General features: G+C 41.1%; 2 protein-coding genes and 2 pseudogenes across 2 annotated transcripts; all 4 read right to left on the minus strand.

Moving 5' to 3' along the window:
- Positions 1-441: 441 nt before the first annotated feature.
- On the minus strand, positions 442-1,386 carry LOC128056037 (olfactory receptor 1L8-like; annotated as a pseudogene).
- Positions 1,387-6,648: 5,262 nt separating this feature from the next.
- On the minus strand, positions 6,649-7,590 carry LOC128056025 (olfactory receptor 1L8-like). The gene has a single exon (XM_052648670.1). The coding sequence runs from the start codon at positions 7,576-7,578 to the stop codon at positions 6,649-6,651; it is 930 nt and encodes a 309-aa protein (XP_052504630.1). The 5' UTR covers positions 7,579-7,590.
- Positions 7,591-17,686: 10,096 nt separating this feature from the next.
- LOC128055737 (olfactory receptor 1L8-like) lies at positions 17,687-20,511 on the minus strand (annotated as a pseudogene).
- Positions 20,512-25,352: 4,841 nt separating this feature from the next.
- LOC128056035 (olfactory receptor 1L8-like) lies at positions 25,353-26,291 on the minus strand. Its single transcript, XM_052648685.1, has one exon. The coding sequence runs from the start codon at positions 26,289-26,291 to the stop codon at positions 25,353-25,355; it is 939 nt and encodes a 312-aa protein (XP_052504645.1).
- Between the last annotated feature and the right edge of the window lie 366 nt (positions 26,292-26,657).

The raw sequence follows: 26,657 nt of genomic DNA on the forward strand, positions 1-26,657 counted from the left end.
TCTCCTTTTCTGAATAACTGCAATGACTTTCAGAAAGCTAGTTTATTACAGAAACTACAATGAGAGGCAAATTATATTAAGGGAATCAAAAGTTATTGAACAGATATATGTTAAGTTCTAGGAAATTTTGTGGGAAACAAAGGTTTCAACAGCATTTGGAGCAATGAAAAGGATGTGGTTTCCTGGAGAAGAGGAAGACAGGAAGAGAGATGCTCATGCATGAAAACTGGAAGCCAAGATTTTGGTAGACCTGGAGCCTATTCCTGAATCATCATAAAGTCTCCATGGTTAATAGTTGTATGTGTAAAGAAATGGACACAATCCAACATCCGTGACACATGTGAGTCATTTCTGCTGACCAACAAGAGTTTATTATGTGTATCAGGAACAGCAGAAACAGCATCTAGAGCCTCAGAAACCCATGAACATATCCCCCCAAGGCTAGGATTTCCTCCTGCCCATCAGCTTCCCCAGACCCCTCTTCATGTCTTTGTTTCTCAGACTGTAAATGAAAGGGTTGAGCATGGAGGACAGAACTGTATAGACAAGTGTAGCCACTCGGTCCTGAACAGTGTAGCTGGACAAGGGCTGTAAATAGACATAAAAGATGCTTCCATAAAACAGGATCACCACAGTCAAGTGGGAGCCACAGGTGGAGAAGGCTTTGCGTTTCCCTGCAGCTGAGGGGATCCTGAGAACTGCTACGAGGATTTACACATACGAGAAAACAATGCATAGGAAGGGGGTCACCCAAAACACCAGCCCTTCTGTCTTTATTGTGAGATCATTGACAAAGATGGAGGAGCAGGACAATTTCAGCAGAGGGTTGATGTCGCAGAGGAAGTGGTGGACAACATTGGAGTCACAGAAGGTGAGCTGATTCAGCAGAAGTATGTGTAGGAGTGAGTGGAGGTGAGGCAATGAGCAAGAGATGGCCACTAGCAGGACACAGCAGTGGTGGCTCATGGTGGTGACATAGTGGAAGGGATCACAGATGGCCACATAGTGGTCATAGGCCATGGCTGCCAGAAGATAACTATCAGTGTTGCCCAAGGCATATATGAAATACATCTGGGTCAGACATCCAGCATAGGAGATGGTCTTCTTCTCTGACAAGAAGTTCACTAGCATCCTGGGGACAATGGTTGTTGTATACCAAATGTCAGTGAGAGACAGGACACTCAAGAAGACATACATGGGGGTGTGCAGTTGGGGGTCAGAACAGATGGCCAGGGTGATGAGCACATTCCCTGTTATGGTGACCAGGTATATGATGAGGAAGAGGCTGAAGAGTGGCTTCTGGTCCTCAGGCCGGGAGGAGAGTCCCAGGAGGATGAACTCAGAGACACTGCTGGTTTGGTTGAGTCTTTCCATTGACTTGGGTCTAGTTAGATACAAGAAGGTTTGTTATTTATTATGCTCCAGTTCCACAGCCCAAATTACAAGAACCCAGCAAGTCTTTGTTTCCTCTGTTTGGTCGCTATTAGCAGCTGTGCTGGGAAAGCTTGTTACCCTCGTGGTCTTTGATGTGGTCCTCTGTTCCCAAATCCATGTTATCATAAGCATCTTATGTTGAAACCAGGAGGAACAGAAGAAGAGTTTTCCTTTAGAAACCTCTAATTCAAGTTCATTAGTTCCTAGTCTGGGAAATCTAGGAAGTTCCTATTGCTGGGAATACAGCAATAGAACAAAAATTCTTGCCTTTATGTAATTCATGTAGCTTGGCTGATAGGTCAGATTATTACAAACAGTGTATGTAATATAATATCAAATAATGATACATTTGTTAAAAAATAGGGTATTAATAGTGTAAGAGATCATTGGGGGTGGGGAGCATTTTAGATACTGAAGTCATAGGACCCTCATTCTTTATCAAAGCAAATTCAGTTGTTATAAAATTAAACTTTATCTTTGCATGTCTTCAATAGAAATAAGCATTTGCCAAAATAATCAGCAGGGAATATCTGAGAGGAATGTTGAACCCAGATCAACACTGTTTCTTTCCTTGTCTGGACACAGAATGAGAGGTTCACCCTCCTTAGCTCACGGCATGCCATCATCAGTCTGTGCAAGTCTCCCCTCCTTTGTAAATCGTTTTTCCTTTCATTAATCCCCTGTCCTAAACCACATTTGTACAGAAGGGCATCCGTTGTTAACTATTCAATTCATGTTTTAAAATTTCTTCTCTCACATACTTATTCAAAGATATCTTTGAGAAACATGTAAGTATGTGTTTTGCAGTCATACCCAGTTACCTAATAATGGACATCAAAATTGCCTCTCTTTCTTGCTACTACAAAATACTCTATAATGATAGATCTTACATCAGCAAATGTTCTTTAAAGAAATTTTTTAGAGCCAGCATATTCATCCATACTATGTGAATTACATAATTCTTGGTTACCACAAAAATCCCTACAATGAATATACTTATATCGTTAAAGTGTTTAAACTAATTTTCAGAGGCAGTGCATTCTCTAATACATTTTAAATGGACATATTGCACTGGAACTTTAAGGCATTTTAAAGCCTTATGTGTGTGTGTGTGCTCAGTCATTCAGTCATGTCCAACTCATTGAGGCCCCATGGACTACAGCCGGCCAGGCTCCTCTACCCATGGAATATTCCAGGCAAGAATATTGGAGTGAGGTGCTATTCCCTTCTCTGGGAGATCTTCCCAGGGATTAAATCCATGTCTCTTACACCTCCTGCACTCACAGGCAGATCCTTTACCACTAGCAAAACCTGGGAAGCCCTTAAACTCTTATATATTAATTTATTTAACATTGTTAAATTAATATGTTGCTTCATTTACAATTAACTGCTCTTATTCTAAGTTATCAAACATCTTTAAACTTAAAATACTTCATGTATAACATTGGACTCAAATATTCACATTCTCACGAAGATTTAGTGAAATAACGCATGAAAACACTTAGAAGAGAGACAAGCATATTGTCAGCATGCAGGAGAAGCTCTTGATCCTCATCAGTCCCTGTGTCACCTTGCTTTATCTTCTATTTCTTGATGTTCTCAAAATCAGTTAATTTATGTACATAAAGTATCACATCTCTCACTGCCAAATTGTCTGGCTAATTTCAGGATTTTGCAAGTTTTTAATGGAAGGAATATTTGTTTATGCATTGAATAATTGGATTAATTGGTAATTAAAGTTAATAATAATGACCAATATTTGTGAGTAAGTATTATGTACCAAGTTTATATTAAGTAACCTACTAAATCCTAAGGAATTATGAAGCATTTTAAGAGACTGAGGCTTACAGTGTTGAAGTGGTTTGCTGAAGTTCACTAAGGACATTAAAGCTCCCCTGATAGCTCGGTTGGTAAAGAATCCACCTGCAATGTGGGAGACCTGGGTTCAATCTCTGGATTGGGAAGATCCTCTGGAGAAGGGCAAGTCTACCCACTCCAGTATTCTGGCCTGGAGAATTCCATGGACTGTATAGTCCATGGGGTTGCAGAGTCAGACACGACTGAGCGACTTTCATTTTCACTTTCAAGGATGTGAAGAGCAATCAGCATTTGAACTCCAAGCTGGCTCACTGTAACTTTATGCTCTCCAGTATTATGCCACCCCTCCTCTAGGTTTGATATGTAAATTGTCTATAACAATCAACATAGGCACCATTTTAATTGTTTTGACAATTTCCTGCACAGTTTGCCCTTCTGTCCTCCATATCTGACACACTTTCTTCTCCCATATTCAGAATTTATCCTTGTATTTGCTAGAGAGGTGGCCTATCTTTCTATGTTGTAGTGTAATTTGAAAATAAGAATATCCATGATTAACTAGCCAAATCGGGTGGAAAAAATTGGCCATGTATGACTGGGGCATGTCTGGTGTGTGGAGCTGGTGTTGTGCAGTGGACAGTGCCCTGTGGTGAAGACAAAAAGTGAGGGGCTTGATTCATCCTGCATCACCTGCTCACAAGCTGGTTCCTGATGTTTTATGAATAACAAGGGAGACACTATGTCTGTAAAGCAGTACATCACACACAGATCAATATTCAAAAGTGAGTTATTTGTGAAAGGGCTGCCTGGGGAATGTGCAATACAAAAATTAGTGGAGATTTGGTGAATTAATGGGATTGGTTGCTGTAGGTCAGAGAAGTGAGGAGCACCCAGGTTGAAGACAAGAAAAGAGGAGGAAAGTTTTTGACTTGAATATTCTACAAGCAGAGGGTGAGTGGATCAGGCTGAGACTTCAATCTTTTTTTTTTTTTTTCTCTTTCTACTGCTGGGGTTTTGTTTCCATAAAAACAAATGGTGTATATGGCCTAGAAGTCCAAATGGATGGACTTAAAACCAAATTCCAGAAGGGAGTTTTACCTCCCTGGACCTATGACTTCTCAATCCATGAAATATTTGGAAGTATCAGGGAGGAAAGAGTAAGGTACCAAACTGGGCTGGAGTAGCCAAGTGAGTGGCCGGCTTCTGAAGCTCACCTCCACATCCCGATGCTTTTGCTTCCTTCCCAGCCACTGCAGAAGATGAGGTGCACCACGTCTGTTAATCAGGTCAAGTCTGCTTCTCAGCCAAAGTTCAGCTTCCTCATAAGTCTCCCATGAACTTCTGGACTGATCGACAAGGAGACAAGCAGGGATGGAGGAGGATATGATATACTACTCCAAAGGGGTAACATATTTTCCTTCCCTGACCTCAACCCCCACTTCTTTCCTAACACTTGGTCCCTAGCTCGCTATTGCTTCTGCCAGCTCCACATCTCAGAAGGCAGAGATGCTCTGACTCAAGTGGGAGGACTCTCCTGATTGAGGAAGCCCAGCCAGCTTCTCATGAGTCTGAGGTCTGCTCTGCTGGCCTCTGGGGTGCTTGTTAGGCTGAGGGAGTTGAGGTGTGATGACCTCTCTGGAGAGTTTGTCCTGGGATCTCTGTAAACAGAGAAAGCAGAATGGTAATCACAGCCAGCACTGCTGACTCCAAGGGGACGCGGGACCCTTGAGATTTCCTGTTCAGATGTTGGGACTAATCTCAGATCTTCTGAACCTCAGTGCACTATTTCATGGGACTGTTTCAGTTTCCCCAACTGATATGCTTTATCAAGGATGGACAACTACTCATTGGGGTGAATATTTATTTGTTTTAATTGGAGGCTAATTACAATATTGTATTGGTTTTGCCATATATCAACATTCAAATGTGGACCAAGGTGTATTCTAGATCCTGGCAGGTCATAGGTTAATATATTGGAAGGTTAACGCTTTTGGGGAATGCACTGGTAGATCTATGTGCTTTCAGTGTCTGTGTTTTCCAATATCTGGGTTGGCATGTGGACTAGACAATTTTCCATGTGGTATGCAGTTAACATTTATGTATGTTTAAAACCCAGAGCCATGCAAAGGATATTGTCGTATGTAGCAAATGGATGTTGGATAAAAATGCATGTGTTTTCAAATGTTAGTCTCAGAGCACTGTTTGAAGTTTAGTGTTGAGGAAAATAGATATTTATTAGAATACTGCTCTTTTCTGTTAGTTGTTACATTTAAAAAGTTACTTAGCCTTTTGAAGCCTCAGGTTCTTCCTTTACTAAATGAGGGAAAAACTGCTTCTTGGCATGAAAATTGAAGAGAAAATTAACTTTTGAATTTTATTCAGAAAATATTGTGTATTTTGGTAAACATTATCCACAGTCAAGTTATAGGAAAGAAGGTACAAAAAAAAAAAAGAAGGTACATTTGGCTACCACCCTCAAAATAAGCTGCCGCCTCATGTAATACTCATGGGTCCTTTTCCTTTGTGGTGAATTTATTTTTAAACTTTCATCTACAAATCAAGAATAAATAATGTAGAGACAGAAACTCCTGGCTTTGAATTTTGTCTCCTCCACTTAATATTCATGTGTCTGTCTTTCTATTCATTCATCCTCTTGACAGGTGTTATTTATTTATTCCAGCTTTATTGAGATATAATGGACATATGACACTGTTTAAGGTGTCCAACACAATGATTTGATAGATGTTTTTTATTACAGAATGATTACCACAATAATGATAGTTAACATGCATAAGAGTTGGGTTTTGTTCACTACAGAGCCTAGAACATTCTGCTGTCAAAAATATGGAAGAAGGAAGAGGCATAATCTCTGTATAACTGTTGCAATAGACACACTCCTCGCTTGGTGGAAATTTCAGTTTTTTAAGTCTCTGTATTGTCACCGTCTCTTTAATTACTGCAAAGATTTTCAAAAAGCTAGTTCATTACAGAAATTACATTGAAACTCAAATTATATTAAGAGAATCAAAAGTTATCGAACAGATGTATGTTCTAGGAAATTTTGTGGAAAACAAAGGTTTCAACAGCATTTGGAGCAATGAAAAATTGTGGTTTCCTGGAGAAGAGGAAGGCAGAAGGAGAGCTGCAGATGTATGAAAACTGGAAGCCAAGGTTTTGGTAGACCTGGAGCCTATTCTTAAATCATCATAAAGTCTCCACGGTTAGTAGTTGCATGTGTAAAGAAGTGGGTGCAACCCAACATCCATGACCCTTTGAGTCATATCTACTGACCTACAAGAGTTTATTATGTATATCAAGAAGCAGCAGAAACAGGATATAGAGCCTCAGAGAAACCCTTGAACATATCCCCAAAAGGCTAGGATTTCCTCCTTCTAGCTAGGATTTCCTCCTGCCCATCAGCTTCCCCAGGCCCCTCTTCATGTCTTTGTTTCTCAGACTGTAAATGAAAGGGTTGAGCATGGAGGACAGAACTGTGTAGACAAGTGTAGCCACTCGGTCCTGAACAGTGTAGCTGGACAAGGGCTGTAAATAGACATAAAAGATGCTTCCATAAAACAGGATCACCACAGTCAAGTGGGAGCCACAGGTGGAGAAGGCTTTGCGTTTCCCTGCAGCTGAGGGGATCCTGAGAACTGCTACGAGGATTTGCACATATGAGAAAACAATGCATAGGAAGGGGGTCACCCAAAACACCAGCCCTTCTGTCTTTATTGTGAGATCATTGACAAAGATGGAGGAGCAGGACAATTTCAGCAGAGGGTTGATGTCACAGAAAAAGTGGTGGACAACATTGGAGTCACAGAAGGTGAGCTGATTCAGCAGAAGTATGTGCAGGAGTGAGTGAAGGTGAGGCAGTGAACAGAAGGCCACCAGCAGGACACAGGGGCGGCGGCTCATGATGGTGACATAATGGAAGGGATCACAGATGGCCACATAGCGGTCAAAGGCCATGGCTGATAGAAGATAACTATCAGTGTTGCCTAAGGCATATGTAAAATACATCTGGGTCAGACATCCAGCATAGGAGATGGTTTTCTTCTCTGACAGGAAATTCACCAGCATCCTGGGGACAACGGTTGTTGAGAAGCAAATGTCAATGAAAGACAGGAAACTCAAGAAGAAATACATGGGGGTGTGCAGTTGGGGGTCAGAACGGATGGCCAGGATGATGAGCACATTCCCTGTTATGGTGACCAGGTATATGATGAGGAAGAGGCTAAAGAGTGGCTTCTGGTCCTCTGGCCGCGAGGAAAGTCCCAGGAGAATGAACTCAGAGACACTGCTGGTTTGATTGAGTCTTTCCATTGACTTTGGTCTAGTTAGATACAAGAAGGTTTGTTATTTACCATGCTTCAGTTCCACAGCCCAAAGTACAAGAACCCAGCAAGTCTTTGTTGTCCTCTGTTTGGTAGCTATTAGCAGCTGTGCTGGGAAAGCTTGTTATCCTCTTGGTCCCTTGATGTGGTCCTCCCTTCCCAAATCCATGTCATCATAAGGGCCTTATGATGAAACCTGAAGGAAGAGAAGAAGGGTTTTCCTTTAGAAACCATCACAGCTGGACCCCTTGATTCAAGTTGCTTAGTTCCTAGTCTACAGAATCTGTGTCCCTGCTGGGAATACACCAATAGAACAGAAATTCTTGCCTTTTTGTAATTCATGTAGCTTTGGTGATAAGTCAGATGATCACAAACAGTATATGTAATACAATATAGGCAGCGATACATACACATAGTGGTACAGAATACATTAAGGATGTATATTGTCACCCAGCTTATTTAACCTATATGCAGAGTACCTCATGCAAAATGCCAGGTTAGATGAAGCATAAGCTGGAATCAAGATTGCTGGGAGAAATATCAATAATCTCAGATACACAGATGATACAACCTTTATGGCAGAAAGTGAAGAGAAACTAAAGGGCCTTTTGATGACATTGAAACAAGAGAGTGAAAAAGCTGACTGAAAACTCAACATTCAAGAAATTAAGATCATGGTATCCAGTCCCATCACTTCATGGAAAATAGATGGGAAAACAGTGGAAACAGTGACAGACTTAATTATCTTGGGTTCCAAAATCACTGCAGATGGTGATTGCAGCCATGAAATGAAAAGACGGTTGTTCCTTGGAAGAAAAGCTATGACCAATCTAGACAGCATATTAAAAAGCAGAGATATTACTTTACTAGGTCCATCTAGTCAAAGGCATTGTTTTCCCAGTAGTCATGTATGGATGTGAGAGTTGGACCTTAAAGAAGCTGAGCACCAAAGAATTGATGTTTTTGAACTGTGGTGTTGGAGAAGACTCTTGAGAGTCCCTTGGACTGCGAGGAGATCAAGCCAGTCAATCCTAAAGGAAATCAGTCCTGAATATTCATTGGAAGGACTGATGTTGAAGCTGAAACTCCAATACTTTGGCCACCTGATGTGAAGAACTGACTCATTGGAAAAGACCCTGATGCTGGGAAAGATTGAAGGCAGGAGGAGAAGAGGACAACTGAGGATGAGATGGTTGGATAGTATCACCAACTGGATGGACATGAGTTTGAGCAAGCTCTGGGTGTTGGTGATGGACAGGGAAGCCTGGTCTGCTGCAGTCCATAAGGTCGCAAAGAGTTGGACATAACTGAGGAACTGAACTAAACTGAACTGAGTGATACATTTGTTAAAAAATAGGGTATTATTAGTATAAACAGATAGAGATTATTGGAAGTGGGAGTATTTTATTTTATTTTTCACTTTCTTTTTTTAATATAAATTTAATTATTTTCATTGGAGGCTAATGATTTTACAATGTTGTATTGGTTTTGCCATACATCAACATGAAGGACCCCCATTCCTCACCAAAGCAAATTCAGTTTGCTTTGCATTTCTCCTATTGAAATAAGCATTTGCCAAAATAATCAATAGTGAATATCTGAGAGGAATATTGAATCCAATTCAACAGTGGTTTTTCCTTGTTTGGACACAGAATGAAAGGTTCTTAACCTTTCAAAGGTTAAACCCTCCTTAACTCATGGCATGCTATCATCAGTTTGTGCAAGTCTCCCCTCTTTCGTAAATCATTCTTCCCTTCATTAATCCCCTGTCCTAAACCACTTTTGTACAGAAGGGCATCCTTTGTTAACTATACAATTCATGTTTTAAAATTTCTTCTCTATTTATTTAAAGACACCTATGAGAAACACGTAAATATGTGTCTTCCAGTCGCACTCAGGACATCCAGTCTTATGTGTGTGTGTGTGCTCGGTCGCTCAGTCATGTCCAACTCATTGAGGCCCCAAGGACTGTAGACTGCCAGGCTCCTCTGCCCATGGAATTTTCCAGGCAAGAATACTGGAGTGAGGTGCCGTTCCCTTCTCAGGGAGATCATCCCAGGGATTGGACCCACGTCTCTTTCAACTCCTGCACTGGCAGGCAGATCCTTTACCACTAGTGCAACCTGGGAAGGCCTTAAAGTCATATATTACATACTAATTTATTGATATATTAATTTATTTAACAGTGTTAAATTAATCTATTACTTCATTTACAGTTAGCTGCTCATATTTTTATATGTAATTAAACATCTTTAAACCTCAAGTACTTCATGTGTCATATAGGACACAAATATTCACATTCTCATGAAGATTTAGTGAGATAATGCATGAAAACACTTAGAAGAGAGAAAAGCATATTGTCAGCATGCAGGAGAAGCTGTTGGTCCTCATCAGTCCCTGTGTCACCTTCCTTTATCTTCTATTTCCTGATGTTTTGAAAATCAATTAATTTATGTACGTCAAGTATCACATCCCTCACTGCCAAATTGTCTGGCTAATTTCAGGATTTGGCAGGTTTTTATGGAAACAATATTTGTTAATGCGTTAAAGAATTGGATGAATCAGTAATTAAAGCTAATAATAATGACCAATATTTATGAGTAAGTGTTATGTACCAGGCTTATGCTAAATGTGCCACTAAATCCCAAGGAATTATGAAGCATTTCAGGAGACTAAGGCTTACAGAGGTGAAGTGGTTTGCTGAAGGTCACTAAGGATGTGAGAAGCAATCAAGTTTGAACTCTAAGCTAGCTCACTCTGAGTTTATGGTCGCCAGTGTTAGGCTTCCCCTCCTCTAGTTACGCTATGTTAATTGTCTATCACCATCAACATAGGCACTGTTTTTATTGTTCTAAAAATTTCCTACTCGAATTGCCCTTGTACCCTCTGACACACTTTCTTCTCCCATATTCAGAATTTATCTTTGTATTTGCTAGAGAGGTGGCCTATCTTTCTGTGTTGTAGAGATAGTGGAATTTGAAAATGTGAATATCCATGATTAACTAGCCAAATCGGATGGAAAAAATTGGCCATATATGACTGGGGCATGTCTGGTGTGTGGAGCTGGTGTCGTGCAGTGGACAGTGCCCTCTGGTGAAGACAAAAAGTGAGGGGTTTGATTCATCCTGTATCACCTGCTCATAAGCTGGTTCCTGATGTTTTATGAATAACAAGGGAGATACTATGTCTGTAAAGCAGTACATCACACACAGATCAATATTCAAAAGTGAGTCATTTGTGAAAGGGCTGCCTGGGGAATGTGCAATACAAAAATTAGTGGAGATTCGGTGAATTAAGGGAATGGATTGCTCTAGGTCAGAGAAGTGAGGAACACCCAGGCTGATGACTAGAAACAAGGAGGAAGATTTCTGACTGGAGAATCAGGAAGAATATTTTACAAGCAGAGGGTGAGTGGATCAGGCCAAGACTACAATCTTTTTTTCCCTCTTTTGTTTCTACTGGTGTGGTTTTGTTTCCATAAAAGCAAATGCTATATATGGCCTAGAAGTCCAACTGGATGGACTTAAAACCAAATTCCAAAAGAGAGTTTTACCTCCCTGGACCTATGACTTCTCAATCCATGAATATTTGAAAGTATCAGGGAGGAAAGAGTAAGGTACCAATTTGGGCTGGAGTAGCCAAGTGAGTGGCCGGCTTCTGAAGCTCACCTCCACATCCCGATGCTTTTGCTTCCTTCCCAGCCTCTGCAGAAGATGATGTGCACCACGTCTGTTAATCAGGTCAAGTCTGCTTCTCAGCCCAAGTTCAGCTTCTGCATGTGTCTCCCACGAACTTCTGTACTGATCGACAAGGAGAGAAGCAGGGATGGAGGAGGAGCTGAGATACTGCTCCAAAGGGATAACACGTTTCCCTTCCCTGACCTCAACCCCCACTTCTTTCCTAACACCTGGTCCCTGGCTCACTGCTGCTTCTGCCAGCTCCAGATCTCAGAAGGCAGAGATGCTCTGACTCAAGTGGGAGGACTCTCCTGACTGTGGAAGCCCAGCCAGCTTCTCACGAATGTCAGATCTGCTCAGCTGGCCTCTGGGGTGCTTGTTAGGCTGAGGGAGTTGAGGTGTGATGACTTCTCTGGAGAGTTTGTCCTGGGATCCCTGTATGCAGAGAAAGCAGAAGGGTAATCACAGCCAGCACTGCTGACTCCAGGGGGACAGGGGACCCTTGAGATTTCCTGTTCAGATGTTGGGACTAATGTCAGATCTTCTGAATCTTAGTGCACTATCTCATGGACATGCTTCAGCTTCCCCAACTATGTTTTATATGGACAAATACTCATGGGGATGAATATTTTTATTTTAGGAGATTCAATTGTGGACCAAGCTGTATTCTAGATCCTGGCAAGTCATAGGTTAATATATTGGAAGGTTAAAGCTTTCAGGGAATGCAGTGGTAGATCTACGTGCTTTCAGTGTCTGTGCTTTCCAGTATCTGGGTTGGCATGTGGACTAGATATTTTTCCATGTGGTATGCAGTTAATGTGCATGTATGTTTAAAGCCCAGAGCCATGCAAAGGATATTGTCATATGTAACAAATGGGCACTGGATAAAAATACATGTGTTTTCAGAATTTAGTCTTAGAGGAGTGTTTGATGTTTCAGTTCAGTTCAGTTCAGTCGTTCAGTCATGTCCGACTCTTTGCAACCCCATGAATCACAGCACGCCAGGCCTCCCTGTCCATCACCAACTCCCAGAGTTCACTCAGACTCGCGTCCATCAAGTCAGTTATGCCATCCAGCCATCTCATCCTCTGTTGTCCTCTCCTCCTCCTGCCCTCAATCCCTCCCAGCATCAGAGTCTTTTCCAGTGAGTCAACTCTTCGGATGAGGTGCCCCAAGTACTGGAGTTTCAGCTCCAGCATCATTCCCTCCAAAGAAATCCCGATTTTTAGTGTGGAGGAAAAGAGATATTTATTAGCATACTACCCTTTTCTGTTAGTAGTTACGTTGAAGAAGTTACTTAGCCTATAGAAACCTCAGGTTCTTCCTTTACTAAACGAGGATAACACGGCTTCTTGGCATGAAAATATGAGAAAACTTCCTTTTGAATTTTATACAGAAAATCTGGTGTATTTTGGTGAACATCATCCATAGCAAAGTTACAGGATTTGGCTACTGCCCTCAAAATAAACCACTGCCTCATGCAATACCCATGTGTACTTTTCCTTAGTGGTGAGTTCAGTTTTAAAACTTGAGTCTACATATTAAGAGTAAATAATGTAGAGACAGAAAGTCTTGGCTTTGGGTCTTGTCTTCTCCACTTACTATTCATGTGTCTGTCTTTCTTTCTATTCATTCATCCTCTTGACAAGTATCATTTATTTTTTCCAGCTTTATTGAGATATAATGGACATATAACACTGCTTAAGATGTCCAACACAGTGATTTGATAGATGTTTTTATTACAAAATGATTACCATAATAATGATAGTTAACATACATAGTTATGATTTTTGTAGTGACAGCTTTTAAAATCTATTGTCATAACAACTTCAAATATATAACATAGTCTTGTTAACCCGAGTCACCATACTGTATCTTTATCTATACTACAAAGATGATAACAAATTGTTTCCCAAATTGACTGCACCAGTTTATATTTCTACTTGCCTGGTGGATCATATGGTAAAGAATCTGCCTGCAGTGCACGAGACCAAAGTTCAATCCCTGGGTCAGGGAGATCCCCTGGAGAAGGGAGTGGCAACCCACTCCAGTATTCTTGCCTGGAAAATTTCATGGGCAAAGTAGACTGATGAGTTACAGTCCATGGGATCGTGAAGAGTTGGAACCACTGAGCAACTAACACACACACATACTAGAGCACAACTTTATATTTCTAAATATTTTTTAAACCCTTAATAGTATCCTCAGAATTCTAATTTTTGTAATCTATTGGTGTGCAATGGCTTCCCATTGTGATTCATTTGAATTTCCCTGATAATTAATGAAATGTAGCATCTTTTCATGATTATTGTTCATTTAGATTTCGTTCTCTTTTGTGAAATGTTTATTCAATTCTTTTTCATGGATGCCCATCCCCCTCAACTCCTGGCTCTGCCTGCTTTTCTTGCTGATTTCTTGGGATATTTATATACTCTTAATCTGAGTGTTTTGTTGGTTTTGTGAATTTCAAATATAATTTACCATTCTGTTATTTGTCTTTTTCTTCTATGATGTCCTTTGGTTTTAACACAGTTTACTATTTTCTTTTATGGTTAGTGCTTTCTTTCTGTTTCTTATTGAAGAAACATTTTCCTATCTTAAGAAGACAAAGATAGTCTCCTATATTATATTCTCAAAACTAATAGCTTCACTGCAGATGGTGAGTGCAGCCATGAAATTAAAAGATGCTTACTCCTTGGAAGAAAAGTTATGACCAACCTAGATAGCATATTCAAAAGCAGAGGCATTACTTTGCCGACTAAGGTCCGTCTAGTCAAGGCTATGGTTTTTCCTGTGGTCATGTATGGATGTGAGAGTTGGACTGTGAGGAAGGCTGAGCTCTGAAGAACTGATGCTTTTGAACTGTGGTGTTGGAGAAGACTCTTGAGAGTCCCTTGGACTGTAAGGAGATCCAACCAGTCCATTCTGAAGGAGATCAACCCTGGGATTTCTTTGGAAGGAATGATGCTAAAGCTGAAGCTCCAGTACTTTGGCCACCTCACGTGAAGAGTTGACTCATTGGAAAAGACTCTGATGCTGGGAGGGATTGGGGGCAGGAGGAGAAGGGGACGACAGAGGATGAGATGGCTGGATGACATCACTGAGTTGATGGACGTGAGTCTGAGTGAACTCCGGGAGTTGGTGATGGACCGGGGGGCCTGGCGTGTTGCGATTCATGGGGTCGCGAAGAGTTGGACACGACTGAGTGACTGAACTGAACTGAACTGAACTTTCACATGTAAGTTTGTAATTCATCAGGGGTTAAGTTCTGCATATGGTGTGTGGTAGAAATCCAGTTTTATTTTTCCATGTGAATGTCCAACACTCTTAGCTCCATTCATGAAAAGATGCTCTTCAGTGCCTCCTTCACAAGTCAAGTGTATACCATTGTGTGGGTGTATTTCTGGGTTCGCGATCATATGCTAGCTGTCTTGTTGTCTGGCCCTTCACCAGTATCCACAGAGCCTTAATTATCATAGGTATACCATGAGCCTTGATGTCTGGCAGACTAGTGATTCTCACGGTATTATTTCTTAGTATGTCATATCACCTGAGGACTTGTTAGAAATGAACATTCTTGGACTTCACTCAAACTGACGCAAGGGACATAGTCATAGGTCCATGGTCATGCTTAGTCTTGAAGAAAAATGTGAAGATCAAGATTTTCTCTTCCAAAGCCAAAGTGTTGATGCTGATAACTCTACTTTGTGTGAATTGTGATTGCTGCATGCACCAAGTGTTTCATCTTTATTTAGTTCCTCCCAGTATGAGAATCAGGACACTGAATGGAGGGTTCCTTTACTGATCTGACTTCCTTTATATCTCCTCTTTTCTATGCTGGCATGAAATTATTGCTGTTTAAGCAAAATACAGCAATAAATACTACAAAGATACAGTCATCAAGACAGATGGTCCTGGCACAAAGACAAAAATATAGATCAATGGAACAAAATAGGAAGCCTAGAGATAAATCCACTCACCCATGGACACCTTATCTTTGACAAAGGAGGCAGGAATATATAATGGAGAAAAGACGATTTCTTTAACAAATGGTGCTGGGAAAACTGGTCAACCACTTGTAAAAGAATGAAACTAGAACACTTTCTAACACCATACAGAAAAATAAACTCAAAATGGATTAAGCAAAATATAAATGATGAAGATGAACAGAAGAGCAGAAGATTTTGTTACAATTGTCTTAGTGATTAATGCTTTAATTAGATAAAAAATACATGTCCCTTCAATAAATTCCAACAATACAAATATGCATGAATTAAAAAGCAAGCATTATTAGTTCATTGTTCTTAGTCCATTGTTCTTCCCTCGATTTAAATATTTTATTAAAAAATTTAATACAGGTTATTAATTTACTTTTTATCCAGAAATAGGGAAACAATATATTCAAACATTAAATCCAACAACGCACCTCATACACAATTTTATGATGTTGAGTTAACTATTTTTAATGTGATGATTTTTTTCTTAATATATTAATAGCATATATTAATAATCTCACCAGTAACACAAACATATCCACTTCTATATACTCAAGTGTATATACACATTCATATATATTTATCTTAGCAACCTTTCTCTTAAACATTTTGTTTTGTATTCATAAGAGCTTTTCAGGTCAGTAATAGATATACATCTCATTATTTGTAACTATTACATATTCTTTCTATGGAAAAAGGACACCATTATTTATCTAATTCTCTATTGATGGACATCTGGTTGTTTCTAATTTTTCTAATTTTTTACTTTCATAAACAATGCTGGAAGCAGCGAGTGTCTCTTTACATGTAGCTTTATACAGTTCATAGAGTATTACTAGAGGCATGGGTTTAAGAAATTTGAACAATGGGACATAAGGAGTGATCAGAAAATTTCAGTTATGAAGCTTCTCACAAAAAGACCAGTTTAGAGTTTTCCTTGGTGGTTCCAGTGGTTGAGAATCCACCTGCCAAGGCAGGGAACATGGATTTGAGTCCTGATCCAAGAAGATTACACACACTGCAGAGCAACTGAGACCGTGCTCTACAATTACTGAACCTGAGTGTTCCTAGAGCCCGTGCTCTGCAACAAGCAAAGCCCCCACAGTGAGAAGCCCCTGCACAGAGGAAGAGTAGTCTTGTTCACAGCAACTGGGGAAAACCCATGCAGCAACGAAGACCCAGCACAACAAAAATAAACAAATACAATTAAAAAAAAAAGTCCTGGTTAGTTTTCTCTAGGAGTTGCTTATTAAAGTGCAGATTCACAAGCCCCACATGTGACCTACTGAATAATAACCCTGGGAATAAGGTAGGAGAATAGTATTAATAAATGATAAAATACTGTTATGAAATAAAGCCTAACATCACAGAGTAAATAATGGAGAATAAAAGATGAAACAAAAATGAAGAGAATAAAGTCCTTGTCTAGATGACTCTCTACTTCCCAGAGCAGCCTAATATATCTCTGCATTGTACTGGGAGCTCTTAGTTATATCTGCCTTCTGACTCTCTACTTCCCAGAGCAGCCTAATATATCTCTGCATTGTACTGGGAGCTCTTAGTTATATCTGCCTTCAGTGTTCACATATGAGTTGTAAGTCTCTGCTCAAAAGCTGCTGAGAATAATTCTAAGTACATACAACTCTTCCCCTGGGAAGCAGACAGATGTGGATGGTTATGATGGTGGCAATAGGGGAATCTCTAAGGGGAACTGAAGCTAAGAGAGGGGCCAAGACCAGTGCCTTGAGGCACAGATACCAGATGACTAGAGTGCCAGAGGCAACTCAGCCTCATGCACCCTGGTCTGATTATCAGGGCAGTTGTGTGCTGAACTAATAGGTCACTTAACTAAGCAGGGCTAAGAGTTGAACTTTTGATCACTACAGAGCCCAGAACATCCTGTTGTCAAAAATATGGAAGAAGGAAGAGGCACAATCCCTGTTTAACTGTTGGACCAGACACATTCCTCACTTGATGGAAGTTTCAGTTTTATAGATCTCAATCTTGTCACTCTCCGTCTAAATGCTTCTTTTTACTAAATCACTGCAATGATTTTCAAAAAATTAGTTCATCACAGAAATTTCACTAAAAGCAGAAGGATATTAAGGGAATCAAAAGTCATTGAACAGATGTAAATCAGTCACAGGAAATTTGGGGTAAAGACAAAGGTTTCAACAGCACTTAAAGCAATTAAAGATGTGGTTTCCTGAAGAAGAGGAAGGTAGGAAGAGAGATGTAGATATATGAAAACTGGAAGTCAAGATTCTGGTAGACCTGGATCCTAATACTGAATCATCATAAAGTCTCCATGGTTGATTGTTGTATGTGTAAACAAGTGGGCACATTTCAACATCTATGCCATGTGTGAGTCATACCTGCTGACTTACAAGAGTTTGTTGTGTGTATCAGAAACCAGCAGCAAAACCTATGAACATGTCCAGAAAGATTCTGGATAGGATTTCCTCCTGCCCATCAGCTTCCCCAGGCCCCTCTTCATGTCTTTGTTTCTCAAACTATAGATGAAAGGGTTGAGCATGGAGGACAGGACCATGTTGACTATTGTAGCTACTCGGTCCTGAGCAGTGTAGCTGGACAAGGGCTGTAAATAGACATAAAATATGCTTCCATAAAACAGAATCACCACAGTAAAGTGGGAGCCACAGGTCAAGGCTTTGCGTTTCCCTGCATCTGAGAGGACCCTGAGAATTGCTACAAGGATTCGCACATTCGAGAAAACAATGCATAGGAAGGGGGTCACCAAAACACCAGTCCTTCTGTCTTTATTGTGAGATCATTGACAAATATGGAGGAGCAGGACAATTTCAGCAGAGGGTTGATGTCACAGAGGAAGTGGTGGACAACACTGGAGTCACAGAAGTTGAGCTGATTCAACAAAAGTATGTGTAGGAGTGAGTGGAGGTGAGGCAATGAGCAGGAGATGGCCACCAGCAGGACACAGCGGTGGTGGCTCATGATGGTGACATAGTGGAAGGGGTCACAGATGGCCACATAATGGTCAAAGGCCATGACTGCCAGAAGGCAGCTGCCAACCAAGCCAGACTTCAGCAATACGTGAACCGTGAACTCCCTGATGTTCAAGCTGGTTTTAGAAAAGGCAGAGGAACCAGAGATCAAATTGCCAACATCCGCTGGATCATCAAAAAAGCAAGAGAGTTCCAGAAAAACATCTATGTCTGCTTTATTGACTATGCCAAAGCCTTTGACTGTGTGGATCACAATAAACTGTGGAAAATTCTGAAAGAGATGGGAATACCAGACCACCTGACCTGCCTCTTGAGAAATCTGTATGCAGGTCAGGAAGCAACAGTTAGAACTGAACATGGAACAACAGACTGGTTCCAAATAGGAAAAGGAGTACATCGAGGCTGTATATTGTCACTCTGCTTATTTAACTTCTATGCAGAGTACATCATGAGAAACGCTGGACTGGAAGAAGCACAAGCTGGAATCAAGTTTGCCGGGAGAAATATCAATAACCTCAGATATGCAGATGACACCACCCTTATGGCAGAAAGTGAAGAGGAGCTAAAAAGCCTCTTGATGAAAGTGAAAGAGGAGAGTGAAAAAGTTAGCTTAAAGTTCAACATTCAGAAAACTAAGATCATGGCCTCCAGTCCCATCACTTCATGGGAAATAGATGGGCAAACAGTGGAAACAGTGACAGACTTTAATTTTTTGGGCTCCAAAATCACTGCAGATGGAGACTGCAGCCATGAAATTATAAGACGCTTACTCCTTGGAAGGAAAGTTATGACCAACCTAGAGAACATATTAAAAAACAGAGACATTACTTTGCTGACAAAGATCCATCTAGTCAAGGCTATGGTTTTTCCAGCAGTCATGCATGGATGTGAGAGTTGAACTATGAAGAAAACTGAGCACCAAAGAGTTGATTATTTTGAACTGTGGTATTGTAGAATACCCTTGAGAGACCCTTGGATTGCAAGGAGATCCAACCAGTCCATCCTAAAGGAAATCAGTCCTGAATATTCATTGGAAGGACTGATGTTGAAGCTGAAACTCCAGTTCTTCGGCCACCTGATGTGAAGAACTGACTCATTTGAAAGACCCTGATGCTGGGAAAGATTGAGGGCAGGAGGAGAAGGGGACGACAGAGGATGAGATGGTTGCATGGCATCACTGACTCAATAGACATGAGTTTGAGTAAATTCCAGGAGTTTTTGATGGACAGGACTGCCGTGCTGTAGTCCATGGAGTTGCAAAGAGTTGGACATGACTGAGTGACTGAACTGAACTGTGTGTTTATAAGGGTATATTTTCTTACTTGGTATATAATTTCACCAGATACACAAAAATGTACCGTCACACACATACACAGACACACAGACACACAGACACACAGACACAGACACACACACACACACACACACATATATATACACTTTTATTTATTTATTTTACCATATAGGTTTACTTATAAACATTTTGGTGTATATTCATAATGCCTTTTCAGGTCAGTGCTAGAGATATACCTCCTTATTTGTACCTATTATATGTCATTTCTTTCTGTGGAAAAACTGAACCACTGTTTATCTATCTCTCTATTGATAGGCTTTTAGATTATTTCTAACTTTTCTAATTTTTTCTATCATGAAAAATGCTGCAATCAGTGAGTATCTGTATACATGTAGATTATAGGATTACTGAAAGCATAAGTCCAGAAATACAAAGAGCAGGACATAGGGAGTGGTCAGAAATTTTCAGTCATGCAGTTTCCCACAAAAAGTCCAGATTAGTCTTTCTAGGAGGTGCTCCTTAAAATGCAGATTCACAGGCCCACATGAGACCTATTGAATAATAGGTTCAGGAAGAATAATAAATGATAAAATATTCAGATTAAAAAATAAAGTCTAAAATCACTGAGTAATAATAGAAAATAAAGGAAGAAACAAAGCGAACAGAACAAAGTCCTTGCCTAGATGACTCTACTTCCCAGAGCACCCCAGTATGTCTCTGTCTGGTTCAAGAAGCTCCTAGTTTTGTTTGCATTTAACATTCACTTATGCGTTTTAATATTTTCCTTAGAATAATTAATTCTAAGTTCATACAACAACTCTTTCCTGGGGCACAGGAAGATCTGGATGGTTATGATGGTGGCAATAGGGAATCTCTAAGGGAAACTGAAGCTAAGAGAAAGGATAACACCAGTGCCTGGAGGAACAAATACCAGATGACCAGGTTAAAGGCCCAGAGGCAACTCAGCCCCATGCACCCTGGCCTGATTATCAGGGCAGTTGAGTACTGAACTACTAGGTCACTTGGCTAAGTGGGGCTGAGTTAGGCTTTTGATGACTACAGAACCCAGAACATTGTGCTGTCAAAAATATGGAAGAAGGAAGAGGCACAATCTCTGTGTAACTGTTGCCCTAGGCACATTGCTCACTTGGTGGAAGTTTCAGTTTTATAAGAGCCTCAATCTTGTCTCTGTCTCTCTCCTTCTCTCTTTCTGAATCACTGCAATGACGTTCAAAAAGTTAATCACAGAAATTACACTGAAAACTGAAGGATATTAAGGGAATCAAAAGTCATTGGTCAGATATAAATCAGTTTCAGGAAATTTTGTGGGAAGACAAAGGTTTCAACAGCACTTAGAGCAAATGAATAAAGATGTGGGTTCCTGGAGAAGAGAAAGGTAATGAGAGTGTTAAAGCCTTGGTAGGGAGTCTGAAAAAGTTGGCTTAAAACTCAATATTCAGAAAACTGAGATCATAGCATCTGGTCCCAACACTTCATGGCAAATAGATGGGAAAACAATGGAAACAGTGACAGACTTTATTTTGGGGGGCTCCAAAATCACTGTAGATGGTGATTGCAGCCATGAAATTAAAAGACGCTTCCTCCTTGGAAGAAAAGTTATGACCAACCTAGACAGCATATTAAAACACAGAAACATTACTTAGCTAACAAAGGTCCATGTAGTCAAAGCTATGATTTTTCCAGTAGTCATGTATGAATGTGAGAGTTGGACTATAAAGAAAGCTGAGTGCCGAAGAACTGATGCTTTTGAACTGTGGTGTTGGAGAAGACTCTTGAGAGTCCCTTGGACTGCAAGGAGATCCAACCAATTTAAAGGAAATCAGTCCTGAACATTCATTGGAAGGACTGATGCTGAAGCTGAAACTCCAATACTTTGGCCACCTGATGCGAAGAACCGGCTCATTTGAAAAGACTCTGATGCTTGGAAAGATTGAAGGTGGGAGGAGAAGGGGACAACAGGATGAAATGATTGGATTGCATCACCAACTCAATGGACATGAGTTTGAGTAAACTCTGGGAGTTGGTGATGGACAGCGAGGCCTGTCTTGCTGCAGTCCATGGGGTCGTAGAATCGGACACAACTTAGTGACTGAACTGAACTGAACTGAGGAAGGCCAGAGGTCCCCAAGAGGCTGCTGCTGCTGCTGCTGCTAAGTCGCTTCAGTCGTGTCCAACTCTGTGTGACCCCATAGACGGCAGCCCACCAGGCTCCCCCGTCCCCAGGATTCTCCGGGCAAGAATACTGGAGTGGGTTGCCATTTCCTTCTCCAATGTATGAAAGTGAAAAGTGAAAGTGAAGTCACTCAGTTGTGTCCGACTCTTCACGATCCCATGGACTACAGCCTACCAGGCTCCTCCATCCATGGGATTTTTCAATCAAGAGTACGGGAGTGGGGTGCCATTACCGTCTCCACCCCAAGAGGCAGGAGGAAACAAACTGCAAGTGGCAGACATTTTTTTTCCTCCTCTACACAAAATTAAAGAAATTTCTTTAATAAAGAATTGGTTCCACCTGAACCACCTGAACCATTGGTTCCACCATGGTGATGACTGGTTCCACCTGAACTTGACTTTATCTCAAACCTTGAGCTAACCAATGCGTTTTTCTCATGCAAGTGTCTTTCCTTAGCTTGTTAATGAACTATGGATTTTCTTAGAAATCTGCCTTTCTTCAAGATTTGCCGGGGGCCAGCGTGAGGAACTCCGCCCATGGCAAAGGTCATGAGGAACGAGGCTTGGCATACGCAAAGGCGTGATCAAGCCTCAGGAAACCCCCTGTTCCCGAGCATCTACCCCAAAACCAGAGTCTGTTTTATGCTCTCACCTACACCTCTGACTTTACGGGGGGCTCTCCCCCATAACCGTTTCTCTCGGAGAAGGAGTAAACGTGCAGCTCCAAGGCAATAAAAATTCTTGGGCGTGACAAGAGTGTTTCAGCTTACGGACTGCTCTGAAGGTTATCTAGCCCACCTGTATAGGTTAGTCCGGCCACATGTGATTTACAGCCTCCCAATCTGAGAGGCACGAGATGTTTTAGACTTCCTAAAGGCAAATTATTTTGGGGAGTTAGAAATTATTAGTATAGTGGGTTGGTTAGGAATTATATTGGTGAAGGGTTTTTCATTTGTTGTGTCAATAATTGCTGCTAATTCCCTGCTCTGGGTGGGACAAGGATATCTCAGGTCAAACCTCTCTGCTGACAGACTAGCTTGTGTGACAGGATTATCCATACTCCTGCCACATGATTGTTTACTACCTCTCAACCATAAACAGCACAGAGAGTTTTGGAGTATTTTGAGAGTCTTAATTAGCATAGGGCTTTTTCTTCTTGTTGAGTCAATGATTGCTGCCAGGCCTCCATATCCTTAGGCACTTGGGAATATATTAATCAATGTATTTGGAATATAGAAAAGGAAATATAGTAGTTTTTGATGTTAGCAATACTAGACTTTTTGAGTTAATGGATTTTCTCTTTTGTAATAGATCACTGTACTTTGTTATAAATCACTGTGTCCTTGCTATGTAAGAATGTAACTTTATCATATCTTAAGACTAAACAGATCTTAAGAGGAGCATTGGTGAAAGGATTTTCATTTGTTGGGCTGATGTTTGCTGCTAAATCTCCATGTTCCCTGTCCTTATAATGAATATAACTAGCATATAGGAAGAAATAAGTATTAACCTTTAAGACTAATCATGTTAACCTTGGGTTAAATAAATTCCTTTCTTGATTGTAACTCACTACACCCTCACCCTATAGGAATGTAACTTTATTTGGAGGGTGGTGCCTGGTTTAAGAAAAAACACCCTTGGAAGAAATAAGTTTTTTGGTTATCAGAAAGAAAGGATCATAAAATGTCAGCAGGTCTCACTCATGGCCAGAAGATGATGTAATATCCCTAAGACCTTTTTTTATACATTTATGTGAAGCACCTGATTTTGATAAAGGTCAGGACTGCTGACCCCCGTGTGACTCTGTATTCATCCCTATGTATAACAAAAGGTATATAAGCAAACCCCAAAATAAAGACATCGGATCAGTTTCCGGAAAGACTGATTCCCCCATGTCGCTTCTTTCTTGCTCCCATTTTTCTGGCTGAATTCCCATCTGGAGCATGGATGCTATTCCACATAATCCAAGTTATTCAGCCTCCTTTTCTCCACTAATCTTCCTACTACACTATCCATTTCTAATCTCTCTATATCTGTGATTAAATATGTATTTTTCCAAAGACGCCGGCTCCGTCCCCCCACCTTCGAATCACTCTGGATCCACTGGGGCTGGACCCCGGCAAAGATTCATATCAATTGTTTTATGGCTGGGGATGACTCACCTTGTGCCAACGCTGTCTTAAAATGCATGTTGTGGGTGAGGGGCCTGGTGCAACTCTCTGAGTTTTGAGGTGTTTCCTCTCTCTTATTAGCAGCTTGTTAATAGGTGTATCAGTTCAGTTCAGTCGCTCAGTCATGTTTGACTCTTTGTGACCCCATGAATTGAAGCACGCCAGGCCTCCCTGTCCATCACCAACTCCCGGAGTTTACCCAAACTCATGTGCATCGAGTTGGTTATGTCACCCAGCCATCTCATCCTCTGTCGTCCTCTTCTCCTCCTGTCCCCAATCCCTCCCAGCATCAGGATCTTTTCCAATAAGTCAACTCTTCGCATGAGGTGACCAATGTATTGGAGTTTCAGCTTCAGCATCAGTCCTTCCAATGAACACCCAGGACTGATCTCCTTTAGGATGGACTGGTTGGATCTCCTTGCAGTCCAAGGGACGCTCTAGAATCTTCTCCAACACCACAGTTCAAAAGCATCCATTCAATTCCTTAATTGTAAAGTAATTAACCTCCAATTAAAATAAATAAATTTATATTAAAAAAACAAAACAAAAATCAGCTGACTGACGAAAAAAAACGCATCAATTCTTCGGCACTCAGTTTTCTTCACAGTCCAACTCTCATATGCATACCTGACTACTGGAAAAATCATAGCCTTGACTAGACAGACCTTTGTTGGCAAAGTAATGTCTCTGGTTTTTAATATGCTGTCTAGGTTGATCATAACTTTCTTTCTGAGGAGTAAGCGTCTTTTAATATCATGGCTGCAATCACCATCTGCAGTGATTTTGGAGCCCCCAAAAATAAAGTCTGACACTGTTTCCACTGTTTCCCGATCTATTTCCCATGAAGTGATGGGACCAGATGGCCATGATCTTCGTTTTCTGAATGTTGAGCTTTAAGCCAACTTTTTCACTCTCCTCTTTCACTTTCATCAAGAGGCTTTTTAGTTCCTCTTCACTTTCTGCCATAAGGGTGGTGTCATCTGCATATCTGAGGTTATTGATATTATACCCCTTTGCTAAAAACTAACAAGGGGGCACTCTTTCTGACTCCTTCTGATGTCTATGTCAGAAGCTTTCTCTATCTCTTTCATACATTAGTAAAAGTTTATTACACAAAAGCTTCTAGTGATCAAGCCTCATCTCTGGCCCCAGATTGAATTCTCTCCTCCAGAGGCATGAGTCCCAGCATCGCACATGGCTCGTAGCATGTGCAACCTTTCAGTAGGAAGAGAGATGTAGATATATGAAAACTGGAATCAGGACTTTGGTAGAACTTGAGCCTATTACTAATCATAATAGAGTCTCAGTAGTTTATAGTTGAACATTAAAGAAGTGAGCACAATCAAACATCAATGACACATGTGATTTATACCTGCTAACTTACAAGAGTTTGTTGTGTATATCAGAAACCAGCAGAAACACCCATGAACATGTCCAAAAAGCTTCTGGCTAGGATTTCCTCCTGGCCATCAGCTTCCCCAGGCCCCTCTTCATGTCTTTGTTTCTCAGACTGTAGATGAAAGGGTTGAGCATGGAGGACAGAACTGTGTAGACAATTGTAGCCACTCGGTCCTGAACAGTGTAGCTGGACAAGGGCTGCAAATAGACATAAAAGATGCTTCCATAAAACAGGATTACCACAGTCAAGTGGGAGCCACAGGTGGAGAAGGCTTTGCGTTTCCCTGCAGCTGAGGGGATCCGGAGAACTGAAATGAAGATTCGCACATAGGAGAAACCAATGCCTAGGAAGGGGGTCACCAAAACAACCAGTCCTTCTGTCTTTATTGTGAGATCGTTGACAAATATGGAGGAGCAGGACAATTTCAGCAGAGGGTTGATGTCACAGAGGAAGTGATGGACAACATTGGAGTTGCAGAAGGTAAGCTGATTCAGCAAAAGTACATGTAGGAGTGAGTGGACATGAGGCAATGAGCAGGAGAAGGCCACCAGCAGAACACAGCGGCGGTGGTTCATGATGGTTACATAGTGGAAGGGGTCACAGATGGCCACATAGCGGTCAAAGGCCATGACTACAAGAAGACAGCTGTCAATGTTAGCCAAAACATATATAAAATACATTTGAGTGAGACACCCGGCATAGGAGATGGTCTTCTTCTCTGACAGGAAGTCAACTAGCATCTTGGGGACAATGCTTGTTGTATACCAAATGTCAGTGAAAGACAGGACACTCAAGAAGAAATACATGGGGGTGTGCAGATGGGGGTCAGAGCGGATGGCCAGGATGGTGAGCACATTCCCTGTTATGGTGACCAGGTATATGATGAGGAAGAGGCTGAAGAGTGGCTTCTGGTCCTCAGGCCGGGAGGAGAGTCCCAGGAGGATGAACTCAGAGACACTGCTGGTTTGGTTGAGTATTTCCATGATCATAGAGCCAACTAAAATAGAGAAGACTCATATAATGTAACACACATCTCCATGAGCGAAACCATCAACAAGCCAACAAGTTTGTGCTTCTTCCTACCTTCACTTTCTACCTACAGGGTTGTGACCAGCTACCACATAGGCAACTTGTCACCTTTGTGGTCCTTGAACTTGCCCTTCCTTCTTAACTCTAAGACTTCCCATGCTTTTTATATTGATAGCAAGAAATTTTGAGGAAGACCAGAGTTGAATCTTCCTTGAAAATGAAAAGTGAAAGTGAAGTCACTCAGTCATGTCTGACTCTTTGTGACCCCATGGACTGTAGCCTACCAGGCTTCTCCGTCCATGGGATTTCCCAGGCAAGAGTACTGG

The sequence above is a fragment of the Budorcas taxicolor genome, chromosome 11 (assembly GCF_023091745.1).
Source record: "Budorcas taxicolor isolate Tak-1 chromosome 11, Takin1.1, whole genome shotgun sequence".
Lineage (NCBI taxonomy): Eukaryota > Metazoa > Chordata > Mammalia > Artiodactyla > Bovidae > Budorcas > Budorcas taxicolor.

Coding starts and splice junctions, on each gene's coding strand:
- LOC128056035 (XM_052648685.1), bottom strand. CDS start 26,291: ATGATCATGGAAATACTCAACCAAACCAGCAGTGTCTCTGAGTTCATC.
- LOC128056025 (XM_052648670.1), bottom strand. CDS start 7,578: ATGGAAAGACTCAATCAAACCAGCAGTGTCTCTGAGTTCATTCTCCTG.